We start from the raw sequence: 15,874 nt of genomic DNA on the forward strand, positions 1-15,874 counted from the left end.
AACCAGTCCAAGTGAGATTAGTAAAAGGGAACACAGGCTGTGGCAAATCAAATGCAAGACTGTGATCAGGCAGGCAAAAAGGGACTATGAGGAGCATATTGCAAAAAACATAAAGACCAACAATAAAACTTTCTTCAAATATATTAGAAGTAGGAAACCAGCCAGGGAGGCAGTGGGGCCCTTGGATGACCATGGGGTAAAAGGACTACTGAAGGAGGATAGGGAAATGGCTGAAAAGCTAAATGAATTTTTTGCCTCCGTCTTCACTGTAGAAGACGAGAACTTTTTGCCCGCCCCAGAACCACTAATTTTGGAAGGGGTGTTGAAAGACCTGAGTCAGATTGAGGTGACAAATGAGGAGGTCCTACAACTGATAGACAAATTAAAAACTAATAAGTCACCGGGTCCGGATGGCATACATCCGAGAGTTCTGAAGGAACTCAAAGTTGAACTTGTGGATCTTCTAACAAAAATCTGTAATCTTTCATTGAAATCTGCCTCCATTCCTGAGGACTGGAAGGTAGCAAATGTCACCCCCATCTTTAAAAAAGGTTCCAGAGGAGATCCGGGAAACTACAGGCCAGTCAGTCTGACTTCAATACCGGGAAAGTTGGTAGAAACCATTATCAAGGACAGAATGAGTAGGCACATTGATGAACACGGGTTATTGAGGAAGACTCAGCATGGGTTCTGCAAGGGAAGATCTTGCCTCACTAACCTGTTGCATTTCTTTGAGGGGGTGAACAAACATGTGGACAAAGGAGACCCGATAGATGTTGTTTACCTTGACTTCCAGAAAGCTTTTGATAAAGTTCCTCATCAAAGGCTCCTTAGAAAGCTTGAGAATCATGGAGTAAAAGGACAGGTCCTCTTGTGGATCAAAAACTGGCTGAGTAATAGGAAGCAGAGAGTGAGTATAAATGGGCAGTCTTCGCAGTGGAGGACGGTAAGCAGTGGGGTGCCGCAGGGCTCGGTACTGGGTCCCATGCTTTTTAACTTGTTCATAAATGATTTAGAGTTCGGAGTGAGCAGTGAAGTGGCCAAGTTTGCGGATGACACTAAATTGTTCAGGGTGGTGAGAACCAGAGAGGATTGTGAGGAACTCCAAAGGGATCTGTTGAGGCTGGGTGAGTGGGCGTCAACGTGGCAGATGCGCTTCAATGTGGCCAAGTGCAAAGTAATGCACATTGGGGCTAAGAATCCCAGCTACAAATACAAGTTGATGGGGTGTGAACTGGCAGAGACTGATCAAGAGAGAGATCTTGGGGTCATGATAGATAACTCACTGAAAGTGTCAAGACAGTGTGCATTTGCAATAAAAAAGGCCAATGCCATGCTGGGAATTATTAGGAAGGGAATTGAAAACAAATCAGCCAGTATCATAATGCCCCTGTATAAATCGATGGTGCGGTCTCATTTGGAGTACTGTGTGCAGTTCTGGTCGCCGCACCTCAAAAAGGATATTATAGCTTTAGAGAAGGTGCAGAGAAGGGCAACTAGAATGATTAAAGGGCTGGAGCACTTTCCCTATGAAGAAAGGTTGAAACGCTTGGGACTCTTTAGCTTGGAGAAACGTCGACTGCGGGGTGACATGATAGAGGTTTACAAGATAATGCATGGAATGGAGAAAGTAGAGAAAGAAGTACTTTTCTCCCTTTCTCACAATACAAGAACTCGTGGGCATTCGATGAAATTGCTGAGCAGACAGGTTAAGACGGATAAAAGGAAGTACTTCTTCACCCAAAGGGTGATTAACATGTGGAATTCACTGCCACAGGAGGTGGTGGCAGCCACAAGTATAGCCACCTTCAAGAGGGGTTTAGATAAAAATATGGAGCACAGGTCCATCAGTGGCTATTAGCCACAGTGTATGGAGCACAGGTCCATCAGTGGCTATTAGCCACAGTGTATGGAGCACAGGTCCATCAGTGGCTATTAGCCACAGTGTATGTGTGTATATAACATTTTTTGCCACTGTGTGACACAGAGTGTTGGACTTGATGGGCCGTTGGCCTGATCCAACATGGCTTCTCTTATGTTCTTATGTTCTTAAATTGTTTAACCATATATTCTACTCAAATTGAGTTTTTCATCAAATGTGCATTTTTGCTCATTATTATAAAAACTCTTTAGAACATCTTGCACAAGTCTGTGCTTTTATTATACATTTGTAGTAGTTCTTTCATTTGAAAATTAGAATTTCAATTTTTACAAGGAATTTATGGTTTAAAATGTAACTTTACATTTTTACGGAATTTTACAAGCTCTACAGGGCTATTATTTAACTCCTCACCCAGCATAGTAATATACACACTTTTTACAAAAACCAGAACCGGAACAGTTTTAAATTTCACTGGGTACCAAGATCAACAGCAGCTGAGCTTCATGGAGTGCAACACCCCCACCAAAATGTGCCTACTAGTCACTATCCTTGCAAACAGCCCTGATCTAATAAGCTTTGTTCATGTCACCTCCTCAGAACCAGACAGTGGAAGTTGCTTAGCTAACAAGGCAACAGTTTGATATCATCCATTGTGCAAAGACTATAGATACCTACCAAGTGTCAGCATAGTTCCTTTGTAGCTTGAGTGTTTTTGCCATGCTATCCTACGAATGGCTTCACAGTATTGGCATAATCTGAAAATATGGCCATGAAGTCTAGTACTCTTCCCAAGGCAAATGCTGCTAGCTTGGGGACCAATCATAGGCAGATTTTAGTTGCTATCCAGGACCATCTTATCTCTAGCTACATTTATAGTGCAAATTTAATCTTCCTTTAACAATGTTTTTCTTCCAACAATGAAAGTATATGGTGGTACTCTTTATTCATATATTCACGCCAGCTCTCTTCTCCCCTTATACCATCTTATTTCCACAATTTTTCTCCAGATACCACATTAGATGTTTGTGACATGAAGGATCTTCCCTATAAAACAAACAGTTACATATATTAGAAAACAATATCCCCCGCTTAACTGCAGCTTAATCAGATTCAGAGAAACACTCATCTGCAGTCCCATTCCTTTGCAGATGTTCCCAGAAATGAATATGTTATATAAGTTTTGTTCTGGGCTCAGGTTTTTAAAATTCTTCCACTAAACAGTAGCAAAGAATGCATCTCTTCTTGTTCTACAGCTATACAGAGTCTGCTACCGTTTATTTTCAGTTGTCATCTTTTTTATTTGATGTAGCAAAGTGTCTTTTTCCATGTGAGCTTCAGCAAGGGCCATCTTAGCTTTGGCTAACTCCTGCTTAAGACATTCATTTTCTTCAATCAGCTGAAATAATTAAAGAGAAAATATAGATTTAGTGTTTCTATACATTATTAGATTTTATTTGACAAAACTGCTTACAAGCAACAATGTTCTCCAAAAAAAAAAACATAAATTCAGAGCACAACGTTAACTAAAAGTATCAATTATCTGAAAGTGCTTTGTGTCCACTGAAAGCCCTCTTAACAGTGGTTTTCAGATGTTTATGACAGTACAGGCTTTGTCTTGAAAAAATAGGACAGAACCCAGGACAGAACAGCCCGTGCTAAATTTACACAAATAAAAGTTATTGTAAAAGTTAATAATTTTGTTAGTTTTACATTTGAACACATGAAGCTGCTTTACTCAAACCACTGGTCCACCGAAATCATTAATGTCTACTCTGTCTGGTAAGAGGCTCTCCAGGGTCTCAGACATCTTTCACATCTCCTATCTGATCTTTTTAACTGCATGTGCTGCGGATCAAACCAGGCACCTTCTGTATGCCAAGCAGACGCTCTACAACTGAGCCACAAACCTCCCCATTTATGTGCCACAACTGTATACCCTGCTTATGTTCTCAGGGCAACTTTAAATCCAGTTAAAACAATTTCTTTCTTATATTGCCTAGAATGACAGAACATACAGTTTCATTCATGGCATTTCCGCCTCAGGCTATACTAATATTTGCTATTATGGATTATGAAGATTTATGTTGGTTATCACAGTTCTCCAATGTCACTTTAAGGACTGACTGTGATGGCTTTATTGAATTTTATTGTTTTAAAATTTTTATTGTAATCCACTTTGATCGCTTTCCTGAAAGGCAGGATACAAATAAGGATAATTAATAATAAAGAGATTGTTACTATTTTGGAGGACTTAGTATCTACAAATTACCTTCCTCTGTCCTTTCTGGCCATGCATAGGATTCCCTGATAACTGTGATCTGAGATTCCCTGATAACTGTGATCTGGGTAAAAGTCTTTTAAAAACCCTGCCAGAGTTGTTTCTAATATTCTTTCCTTTTATTTATTAGCTAATTTGACCAGAGATTTCAAGCTTAGCCACAATGAAGTTAAGAATTATAACATAAAATATTGTATAACATAAAACAAATCCAAAGATACATTATATAATATTAAAGACCATTTTAAGATTACAAAGATCACAAAGTAGGAGACTTTAGATACATATTAAAATAGAAGATAAAATATCCCAATAGAATAAATATACTAACATGAGATAAATAGAAAAATGATATAAAATAGAATAAATATTCTGCTAAAATCTCCAGAATCTGGAATTAATTATAAATTAAGAGCCCATTAGATCATACAGACTAGACCAGGGGTGGCCAACGGTAGCGCTCCAGATGTTTTTTTGCCTACAACTCCCATCAGCCAGCTATTGGCCATGCTGTCTGGGGCTGATGGGAGTTGTAAGCAAAAAACATCTGGAGAGCTACCGTTGGCCACCCCTGGACTAGACCATTATTTCATTTATGATTTAACACAGGCACATTTCTTCATCAGTTAAGAGAGATCACTCCTGTCAGGTATTTTGCAACAGAGCGAGCTATTTCTGGATCAAAATCTGCCATTAATGGAGATATCACCCAGGGTTCCAGAGGAAGTTGATATTTAATCAGGGTAATCTAGAGGGACCTGGGGACTATCCATTGATAGCAAAGAGTAAAAGATGGTCCAATGTCTCTTTTGCATCAGAAGCACAATTGCATAACCAGTCCAAATATGGGATTTTTGCAAAGTGAACCATTAGCTCTGCAATCAGAAATGTGTTTAATTTAGCATCATAAAGGCATGTCTGTGTTTGGGGATTGTAAGGAGTCTTACATATGGAAGTAGGGATCAAGGGGGGAGGAATCCCTAATACAAAGGTAAAACATTCTCACCTTGCATGGGTTAAAGTATTGGTCCAATCAAGGTTAGTCACCCTCAACCTGTTGAGCTTCAGCTCTTCTTGGCAGTTTATGTTATTATGCAATATAGGGGGAAGACCAAGCAATTCAAGTTTGCTATGTATCTTTCTCACACATCTTCTATAGTTATCCTCCTTCAACAAGTGTAGGAGACCCCCTTAGTCACTGGGTGCTGAATAAAAAGCCTTCAGTCTTGATTTGAAGGCAGCAATCCAGGTCCTAAACTCAAAAGAACATGCAAGTTCCATTCTAAGTGCAATTCCTGCAACACATCTAAGGACTCCTGACATCCAGCATAAAAACTGAAGAAGTATGTAGTCAAGGATTCAGAAACTTTGTTAATCCAGATGGCTGCCCCAAATAAAAACTGGGGGATTATTTCAGCATTAAAAGTCATAATGGCCTGTTGTACATACTGACTGCCTTTTGAGTAGAATAATCTTAGGAGAGTATTTGAATTAATTCCAACAATTTCAGTTGCTGAGCAAAGATGAGGTCTCCAGGACAGATTATAGCTAAATATCACTCCAAGATATTTAAATTGGGTCATCTGCTCTATTTTTCCTCCCTTAACGGTGTTTTGGGAAAAAACATTTTTTATTTATCATAATTTACTGATAGTCCCTTTTGGTTGCAGTAATCAATGAATACATTTAGTATCTTGCAAAGGCCCACTTCTGATCTGGATAACAGGACTGTGTCATCCACATAAAGCAGAATGGGGATTTCATATCCAGCTAATATAGGTGCATGGTGTGCTGATTTTTTTGATGTAGGGAATCATATTGTTCATATAAAAGTTGAAAAGCTTGGGGGCCTTGCTTTACTCCTTTAAAAGGAGGAGGATGCATGTAAACAGGACTTCCATTCAAGAGTGGATTTGCACAGTGGGATATTCATAAAGTTTGAAAATCAACCAGAGTAGCCTTTTATCTATAGTTGTGTTATTTAATTTAGCCCATAGGCAGGATATAGGGACTGATTCCAAAGCAGCTCTAAGGTCTATAAAGGCAGCCTCCTGGATGGGAGGAGAATTTATCAGCTAGATGATACAGTGTGAGGCAGTGATCCAGGACTGAGACACCTTTCCTAAACCCAGTTTTGCTCAGGGTATATTATAACTTCTAATTCCAATCAGTTCAGCAATTCTGAATACTGAAAAACTGCATAAACTTTGCTTAATGATGAAAGGGAGCTAATAGGTTGATAGTTTATAGATTCATTTTTGGGGCCTTTTTAATATATTGGCACTATTGTTGTGTGTTTCTAGGATGTAGGAAAATTCTTATATTATTGATCTGACTGAAAAGGGGAGCCAGAAAATTACTCCACCAGGGCAAATTAGATTTCAAAAGATCTATTATTATTAAGTTGGACCCTGGTGCTTTACCTGAGCATATTTGTTTAATTAAGGAGCACACAGTCTCCGAAAAAACGGAGGACAAGAGTCCATTTGAGGTGTTCAACCTGGTTTCTTTCAGAATTGAATCCAGGGGCCTCTGCAAAAATAGAGGTAAAGTCTCAGTGGAAATACATGAAGGAATCGCTGAAAATTGCAGCTGAAAAATAAGAATAATTTATCAAAGTCCTAAACCCCCTCTTCAGTGATAAAAGATCTGAAAAGTATACATGTGAATTGGTACATTTGTATAAGTGGAATTTTGATCTAATTCTTCTAATATGTTCCCTGCACTCCTCATCAAAACAAGTGTTTTTCTGCATGAGTCTAGAGGGCATTAAAGTTTTTAAGCAAGGTGGTTTAAAAGTTCTAAAATGTTAGATAATAAATCTACCATTCTCAGTGTATCTCTGTTTCAAAAATTCTGCAAGAACAGACTTGCAGTTGTTGGAGTACATAATATTAGTTGCCGTAGGGATTAACTCAGGTGACCATCTGGTTTCTGGGATTTTTGTCCTTGCAGCAGACCAACTGAAGTTTCAGGTGGTAAGAGACAATCTGAGGTAAGTGAAAGAGTAAATTGTAGAGAGATTATTTATTTTATTACATTTAAGAATCATCTAATCCCTACTTTTTGTAGGGCTTTAGGCAATGTGCAACATTATAAAAGCATTAAAAAACCACCCTGAGAGGACTGCATTTGCTTTGATTAAACAACAACTTGTAAATATTGAAATACAAGAACTCAAAAGCCTTGCTTCTGGCAGGTGTTTCCCTTTGAGGTGGGGGCTCTCCTATAGTGGAACCGTGGCAACATATCTTCCTTGCTTGACTTCCCCTAACCTTTGTAGAGCCTTCATGTTAGCTCACTTTAATGTCCTTCCTTCTGCTGTGTTGTATAGGAGGTTTAAGAAAATTCCATATTCCAACAGGTTCTGTGGTTGTGGTTTAAGGGATATAGAAAGTACTGAACATGTTCTCCTGCACTGTACATTTTACTGTGATATTCGTGCCATTTACTTAGATCCTCTTCTTCAAAATCATGAAGGACAATCTGATGGTGGTAAGACTCTCTTCTTATTGTCCTCACATAACCCTGAGAATATTAAGACTGTGGCTAAATATCTGTGCTGTGCTTCTAAGAGAAGAGGAATGTTTCGAATACTGGGGTAATATATGTTTTCTCCCTTACTGATTGTACACATCTATGCTGTTATGCCAATAAAGGTTGCTATTGTTTTTAAAAACCACCTAATCAATACATAACTGTATTAATACATTAATTTCAAAAATCAAGTGGCAAAATTCCTCCCATTTCCAGCCTGGGGACATCTCATGGATGTCGGAGAGAGGAATTAAGTCAGTCTGGGGGAACGGAAAGCAGGGGAAGTGCCAGCCAGAATATAGACCGTCACTGCCTCATCCATGATAGTTACCTACCTTAAAATCATAGATCTGGTGGAGCAAGCCCAGTGAAATTAATTAAGTTAATTACACTAGCACCTCTAGGTGTCACACATGTATAGTCACCTGGGGGGGGGTGTCTATCTATATTTGTTTAAGATGACCAAACCATGATTTAATGCATAATTAAATAATTGTCTACCAGCATAGTTGACCTTAGTGTCATTAGAAGTTATTTCATATAAATATGGATATGAAAGTTCATTTGAGAATCCTGCTATCTCAGATGTTTAAAAGGGCATCATCGTTTTGGCAAATGTGAGCATTAAAATCATCAGTAATAAAGCTCTAGAGTCCAGTTTTTCTCAAAGTGATGTGATATCCCTTCATGACATTAATGAGGGGAAATAGCTTATAACAATTATAAAGGAAAACACTGGGAATTTTAACAGCAATGCAATTATGAACTGTAGGGAGGCAATCAAAGGTATACTAGAGCAGTCTAATGCTGAAGAAGCTAGACATGTTAATGCTGATTAAGGTGGCCTTTAGAAGAGTGGGGGGGGCATTTACAAAATAAACAACATAGCCAGGGAGATTAATGGTTTCCCTAGTCCAAGTTTCTTGCATCAAAATAATATGAAAATTTGGTAAGGAGGACCAGATTCCAGGATCCCTCAGCTTGTTGTTCGAAACCTGTAACATTCCAAGAAAGAATTTTAACGTGAGTGCCTGAGAATAGTCAGGTAAAATCTCAGAATCTGTGATAATTGAACAGGAAGATATACTGGATTTTATGCTCCCTCTATTAACTAAAAGTACCAGCTCTAAAGGAATGTGTTTAGAATTTTGAAGCAGTGCATCTGCATTTAAAAGGGCCTCCTGATTTATTTTGGTAGGGGATACACAGATTAAGAGAGGATCCAGTGTAGGTTCAATTGTAGGTGGAGAGCCCTTTCTGATATTACCAAGAGAGATCAATGAAGTTTGAAGGTGATTTATCGGAACATCTTGTTCTGTTAGGGGGAGGGTGCTTCTAATATCTGGTAAAAGCTACTAACTTAAAGATTCATGTGACCATATTCCAAGGCTGAGGAGGCTTACACAATAAATTAAACTGGTAAAATGTATTCATTCCCCCATTCCATTTTTGGGCCATAATAATGGGCAAGAATCTAAGAGCATATGGTGATCTTTGTAAACTCTAGTACTTTTTTCCATAACCTTGAAAAAAAACAAGACTGAAGCAATCCAACCAACTGTGAAGATCAACCACTTCTGAAGACACTTGCACTGAAGACACTTTTGACTGATGGACAATATAAGTTAAGCTACAAAAGGAGGATGACAACTACCTGTTGTTTGATCAAATCAGATGAAATCCTGAAAGCTTCTGGAGACCTCTTAATTTCTGTAGATGTCTGTGTGGCTTGTGACAGACAATTCAGTTTTTTGTATGCACCTATTTCAGCAGCTTGATCCCCTGTATCATTTCTTGTCTTAGTCTTGAGTAAATCATTGCTAGGTGCATGGTTATCTGTTTAAAAAAAACATTACAGTAAGGTGACAACTGGTTTTGAGACAGTAAAAACCGTGTTAAACCACACTCAGTTATCCAGAAAACTTGGTTAACAAGCATGCCCGAGTCTCACAGCCTATTCTGCCTGACCTGATGGTGGCAAGCAGCCAGCAGTACCAAGTAGGCAGTGGCCATGCCCAGGACCTGAAACCAGTTCTGGCACCAGGTAAAAGGTTTGTTAATTAGCCAATTCAGTGAACTGGCAATTACCATTTTCCATGGATGCAGATTAACAAAGCTTACGCTGTACTTTAAAAATCAATGTGTTTTTGACAGATAAAGTACATTATTAGAAAGCAGTTCAATGAAGTTGTAAATATAATTCAAATAGGCACATAAAACAAAAACTTGTAACCCTTTCCTGATTCACCTCTTCTCTGCAGCCTCTTAACCCACATAGTCTTTTTCCCCCTGCAAGGCAGCCAGCCCCCAGCAGCCATCTTGCAAGTTAAAGGGGAGTTCTGCAGAAAGGGGAAGACAGGGAAACATCTGCTTCTACAGGATACCAGGTATAAATATTACTTTATGTACTAGATGCTGCACAACTCTAAGGAAGGACCAGTCCAAGGAGTAGCAGTTATTATCATGGTCTAAAGCAGCAGTCCCCAACCCTCAGGCCATGGACCAGTACTGGTCAGTGGCCTGTTAGCAACTGGGCTGTGAGTTATAGAATTATTTCATTATATATTACAATCTAGTAAAAATCATAAGAAATTGGATTTATATTCTGCCCTCCACTCCAAATTTCAGAATCTCAGAGTGGCTCACAATCTCCTTTACCTTTCGTCCCCCACAACAGACACCCTGTCCAGCTTTATCAGTCCCTCTAACTCCTCTCATTTCTATGGAGGTAGACCAAAGGAAAACAGGAGTAAACCACTTACCCTTCCAACAAGTGAATCCTGAAGAGAAGACTGATTTAATTTCCACCATAGAAGGCAAACTGGATCTCAAGGAGAACCTTGAGTCATCAACACAAGCTGCAATTCATACGTCTCCAGTAATGGCTGAGAACCACCCCCCCTCCCCCCCCCCGCCTTCTGAGCAGCAATAGTGAGATCGTGTGGCCAAATACAAGTCAACTAATTAAGAACATCTCGAGCGGCTTGGGTAATGGATCTGTGTTTCATGATACCAATGGCACCCTTGAACAACTAACTAGAGAAGACTAACTCACACCCCTTTCATACTCTCGCCATCCAAACCCTTCACCATTCTGGATATTAAGATCATCTCCTGGAATGTGGCCGGCTGGCAGAATAAGGCTAAGGATGCTGAGTTTATAAGATATCTTAAGGGGTTTGATGTTATACTACTACAAGAAACTTGGACTCCACACCAGATCCAACTAGAAAGGTACAAGTCCTATTCCCTCCCAGCCTTCAGGAGTAATACAAGGGGTCGTTTTCAAGCAGGATTGTCTATGCTTTTCCTCACATTTTGCTTTGGAACACATCACTCTACAAGCAAATATCTCTATGGTGCAGGCCGTCAAGCTTCTCCTCAAAAAATTCTCCTTAATTATTGTGAATGTACCACCCTCTCTAGATAAGCTAACTCTTTTGCAATATTGGGAACACTTGGCCACACTCATGGAGGAATTAGAGAGGAAATTTCCAACTACAGAAATAATTCTAGTGGGCGACTTTAATGCTAGGGTAGGGAAGGACTGTAGCATATTTTTTAAATCCCTTGATTTTAACCAAGACGACACCCTTCCACCCATTTTCTCCTATCCAAGATACTCCAAGGATAGCCTTCTAAATTCAGCAGGCATCTGTCTTACCAAATTCTGTATGGAATACAACAGAATTTGATTAAACGGTTTGATTGGCTACCCAAATTCAGGAGAATTTACCTTTGTCTCCCCAAGGGACTGTAGCGTAATTGATTACATTTTAATCTCTCCTTTATTGAAACCTTACGCCAAAGATTTTACATTGGGGGATTTTATTATTAGTGACCATTTTCTCCTCATTTTGACTCTTCAAATTGGTCCTCACATTTATCCCTCCTGTAACTTGTCCTTGCAACCTTACAAGACTGACTTATTGCCCAGAATTCCATGGAACAATCGCACAGTTTGGAAAACCCAACAGCTCTTCAGATCTGGTCCCGCTGTAGAATACAGATCCTCTTTAATATGTGCATCTGACTCTAATGTATCTGTATCAACTTACAATTCTTTAACATCTTATATCTCTGAATCACTGAGTGTCAGTTCAGGGTGCCCAAGAAGAGGTGCAACTATTCGAGTATATTCTATACACCGATGGTTCGACAGAGAATGTAAAGAAACAAAAACTCTTCTGCGTAAAGTTTACAACCAATACCGCAATTCAAAGGCCCTGACCTTGCCATCACAATACTTTGTGCTTAATGTAAAATGTAAAATGTAATGTAAAATTTTATTTATATCCCGCCCTCCCCGCCGAAGCAGGCTCAGGGCGGCTAACAGCATTTCAGGTAAACAATAGTAATAAAAACATTAAATTCACATTAAAATTCACATTAAAATCAGTCAATAAGTTGCACCACCTTATCATGAAGAAGAGGCACAATTATATTAAAACTCAATGGGAAGAACTATACCATGCTACTCCCTTAAAAAATTCTAATGTTCTGGGCCATACTCAGGTGCATTCCGGGCCAATGACCCATCTATGTCTGCCATTACCTCTTATGTTTGGTTTCAGCACTTCTCAGTTCTGTTTCATCAAGATCTAACTTGTGCTGAACCATCTGATTTTCCTCTAGCCAATTTACCTGACTGGCCTCCTATCCCTCCAGAGAAAATAAAAAAATTAATTACACAACTGAAATTAGGAAAGGCCCCTAGCCCGGATGCCATTTCCTCCAAAATCTTAAAATTAGACCCAGACTGGTGGGCTTCTCCCCTTGCATCTCTGGTTTACAATTATAGAGGGAACTGGCATAATTCCCTTGGCATGGTTGAAAGCAATAGTGGTCCCACTATACAAAAAAGGTGATCACACTAACCCTGCCAATTACAGGCCAATTAGCCTACTCTCCATCATTAGCAAGCTTTACGCCAAACATCTATAAGTCAAGCTCAATCTCTGGATGTTGCAGGAAAAAATTCTAGGCCCTGAACAGCTGGGCTTCTGCAAAGGGAAGACCACTTTAGACCACTGCCCTATCCCATCTAGTCAACAAGTACACTGGGCATAATAATCAGAAATTATTTGTTGCTTTTTTAGATTTAAAAAGCGCATTTGATTCAGTTGACAGGGACCTCCTCTGGATTAAGCTAGATAAACTAAACATGGATAAAAGATTCCTTATGCTTATTAAGAGATTACACACTTCTACCACCTGCCAGATCAAATGCTCATTAGCAGGCAACCTAGCATCGAAGATTGCTGCCAATAAGGGTGTCAAACAGGGTTGCATTTTGGCTCCCTTTTTATTCAATCCTTATTCTTCCTTAATTTATTCTTCCTTAATGACCTGGCTATTCAGTTGTCTGGTCCTGACTGCCATAGTCCAAAACTTGGTGCATTACATGTACCCTTGTTACTTTATGCTGATGATACGGTGCTGTTGTCCTGCTCTAGTGTGGGCTTAAGACATCTGTTGTCCTGTTGTGTTCTGTATTTTACTAGTAATAAGCTCCAGCTCAATTATGAGAAGTCCAAAATCTTAGTTTTCTCAAAAAAGTGGAGACTACAAATGGGTTATTGATGGTAAAGAGATAGAGCAAGTTGATGGTAAAGAGATAGAGCAAGTCCAGTTCCCGTACTGTATCAACTGTGGCTGGAAGATTTTGGCAGAGTCGAGACCTTATCTGTGAAATAGGTTGCAAAAGCCTCACAGCCAATATCCAATTCCCTAACTTTTTGATTGCATGTTGGCACTGTAGTCAAAAATCAAATTGTTCTAAACAACTCAGCCAGGCGCGATTTCACAGATGCAATGGAGGCTGTATAGAAATCTTTCTTAGCAGACTTCATTACCTTCTCATAGACCTTGCTAAACGTTCTGTAAGAAGTTCTACACTCATCATAAGATCTCCGCCACACTCGTTCTAGCCGTCTGAGCTGCCACTTCATCTTCTGCAGCTCCAGGGTGTACCATGGAGCTGCTTTGGTGCAGCAGCGAAGAGGGCGCCGGGAGCAATGTCATTGATGGCCAGAGAACCAGAAATTCCAGTCCTCTACTAACTCATGTAACGACCTGCCAGGGAACATTGGATCCCACAGACCCTCCCAAAACTGCTCCGAGTCCAGTTGGCTCTGTGGGCAAGCATAAATCTGCTCACTGCCTAAACAAGAAGAGGGCTGCAGGGAATTTCAGGGCATAATGATCTGCCCATGGAACTGTATCAACGTCTATTAGATCCAGTGTTATCCTGGCCCCAAAGACCAAATCCAGCGTATGGCCGGCCTGGTGGGTGGGAACTGATACAACCTGGCTGAGTCCTAGTGTCTCCATGGATGACACCAGGTCCTGGACCTGCGAGGATGCTGCATCGTCAACATGGACATTAAAATCCCCCAGGATCAACAGCCTAGGGAAGTGCAATGCCCAAGTCGATACCGCATCCAGCAGGGCAGGCAGGCTCTTTGGGGTGTGTTAGGCGGCTGGTACACCATCCAGATAGCCAAACTCTTTTCGGCTTCCCATAGCAGACCAACGCATTCAATGCCAGTGATGGTTGGGGCAGGGAGTGCCAGTGATGGTTGGGGCAGGGAGTGCCCTGAAAGAAAAGGACTCACGAATGAGAACTGCAACCCCCCTCCCCGATCTGGTTGTCCAAGATTGGTGGAGGACTGAGAACCCAGGTGGGGTAAGCTGGTTCAGGGCAGCAGTCTCACCCTCCTGAACCCAGGTCTCAGTCACACATGCCAGATCTATCTGTTGCTCCACGAAGTAATCCCATAGAATATAGGTCTTATTGTTGATAGACCTGGAATTGATCAACACCAATGTCAGAGCCTTTCTCATGTGTTTCCAATCAAGGGAGCTAGAGGATGCTTGCCAAAATATAGAACTTTTATGGGGGGAAAATCATGAAACAATAATTCCAGTTATCCAGTAGTTCAGTTTATTACCATCAAAGATCAGTTACAACTGAAATAAATAAGACGTGCCAGCAGCTCAAGGCTGCTTTTATTCTTGCCTAATGCTCTGTGTGTGTGTATGTATTGTGTAATAATATATAATTGCACAATGAATTGGATGCGAGTATAGTTGGCGTCTTGGGAACTGGTCGGCCAAAACAACTCTGGCCACATTCATGTCTTCTGGCTCCCAAACATCTGACATTTATTCTATGTGGTTCTTACATTAAACAAATTTGAACACCCCTGCCTTATATCATGGTAAGTATTTTGAGTATTAAGTATTTGTAGGAGAATATATTAGCTTTCTAATCATGCTTTAAAATTTGAAATTGGTCACTTAGTTTGTAAGTTATATCTCTAATTAGAAAAGGTAGGGAAATGGCTTTGGCTACCTTGATGACATCACAAAAAGCTTAAGCTACCAATCAGAACAGCTTATCACATCATAACATAATACAGACATACATTTTGCAGAAAAACTAAGAATTTTCACAATCTTACTACTTTAGCTCTTGGATCACAGACAATATATGACGGAAGGAATGAACTCTGGTTTGGAATCATAAATATCATCAGCTCCATTACTAGATTATACTAAAGGGAAACTAATACAGATTCTCCAAGCAGAGGTGACCTTGGAAGTTAAAATGGTTCAGAACAAGTCAAGTGACCGTTTCTGTTGCACCACAACACAGCGCTTCAAGGACCATACATCTAAGGCCCAAAAAGTAGCTCCAAGAGTGGCTCACTCACTCCGACTGAAAACTGGCAGTGGTGTAGAAGAAAACAATTCATAATCTGACACACTTTTTTGAGAGGAATCATGGATAAAGATGTATGCAAGGCTGTCATGTGGTCATCAGCAACTATAATCAAGCACTATGCCTTGGACATGGCTGCTGGATGAGATGCAGAGGTGGGAGAAGTGGTGTTGCATGGCTTGTCTGGTTGAGAAACTCACACCCATCTTCTACTATGGTAAATCATTTTGGAAGTCTCTCAGAACAGAGATCACCAAAACAAAAACAGGTGGGACCAGAACGGAGGAATGAAGTGCACCCCCTTCCTCTTTACATTATACAAATGGGCCCCCTGCATGGATTGTGCTGTACTGATTCACCGTACTGATCCTCTGAGACCAATATAGCTGGAATTGAACATCTAGGTTGGGACAAGGATGCCTAATCAATTCGCTTAGGCTGCCTCACCTAA

General features: G+C 40.1%; 1 protein-coding gene across 2 annotated transcripts in view; it reads right to left on the reverse strand.

Annotated features, from left to right (window-relative positions):
- Positions 1-2,137: 2,137 nt before the first annotated feature.
- Positions 2,138-15,874, reverse strand: part of BLTP3B (bridge-like lipid transfer protein family member 3B) — a 109,266-nt gene continuing 95,529 nt past the window's right edge. For both annotated transcript variants that reach the window (XM_060245236.1, XM_060245235.1), the window contains 2 exons: positions 9,352-9,533; positions 2,138-3,278 (listed from right to left, as the gene is read on the reverse strand). In XM_060245236.1, the coding sequence (XP_060101219.1) occupies positions 3,150-3,278; positions 9,352-9,533 (311 nt within the window). In that variant the 3' untranslated portion in view covers positions 2,138-3,149. The remainder of the gene's footprint in view (positions 3,279-9,351; positions 9,534-15,874) is intronic.

Source organism: Heteronotia binoei, chromosome 8, assembly GCF_032191835.1.
Source record: "Heteronotia binoei isolate CCM8104 ecotype False Entrance Well chromosome 8, APGP_CSIRO_Hbin_v1, whole genome shotgun sequence".
Classification (NCBI taxonomy): Eukaryota; Metazoa; Chordata; class Lepidosauria; order Squamata; family Gekkonidae; genus Heteronotia; species Heteronotia binoei.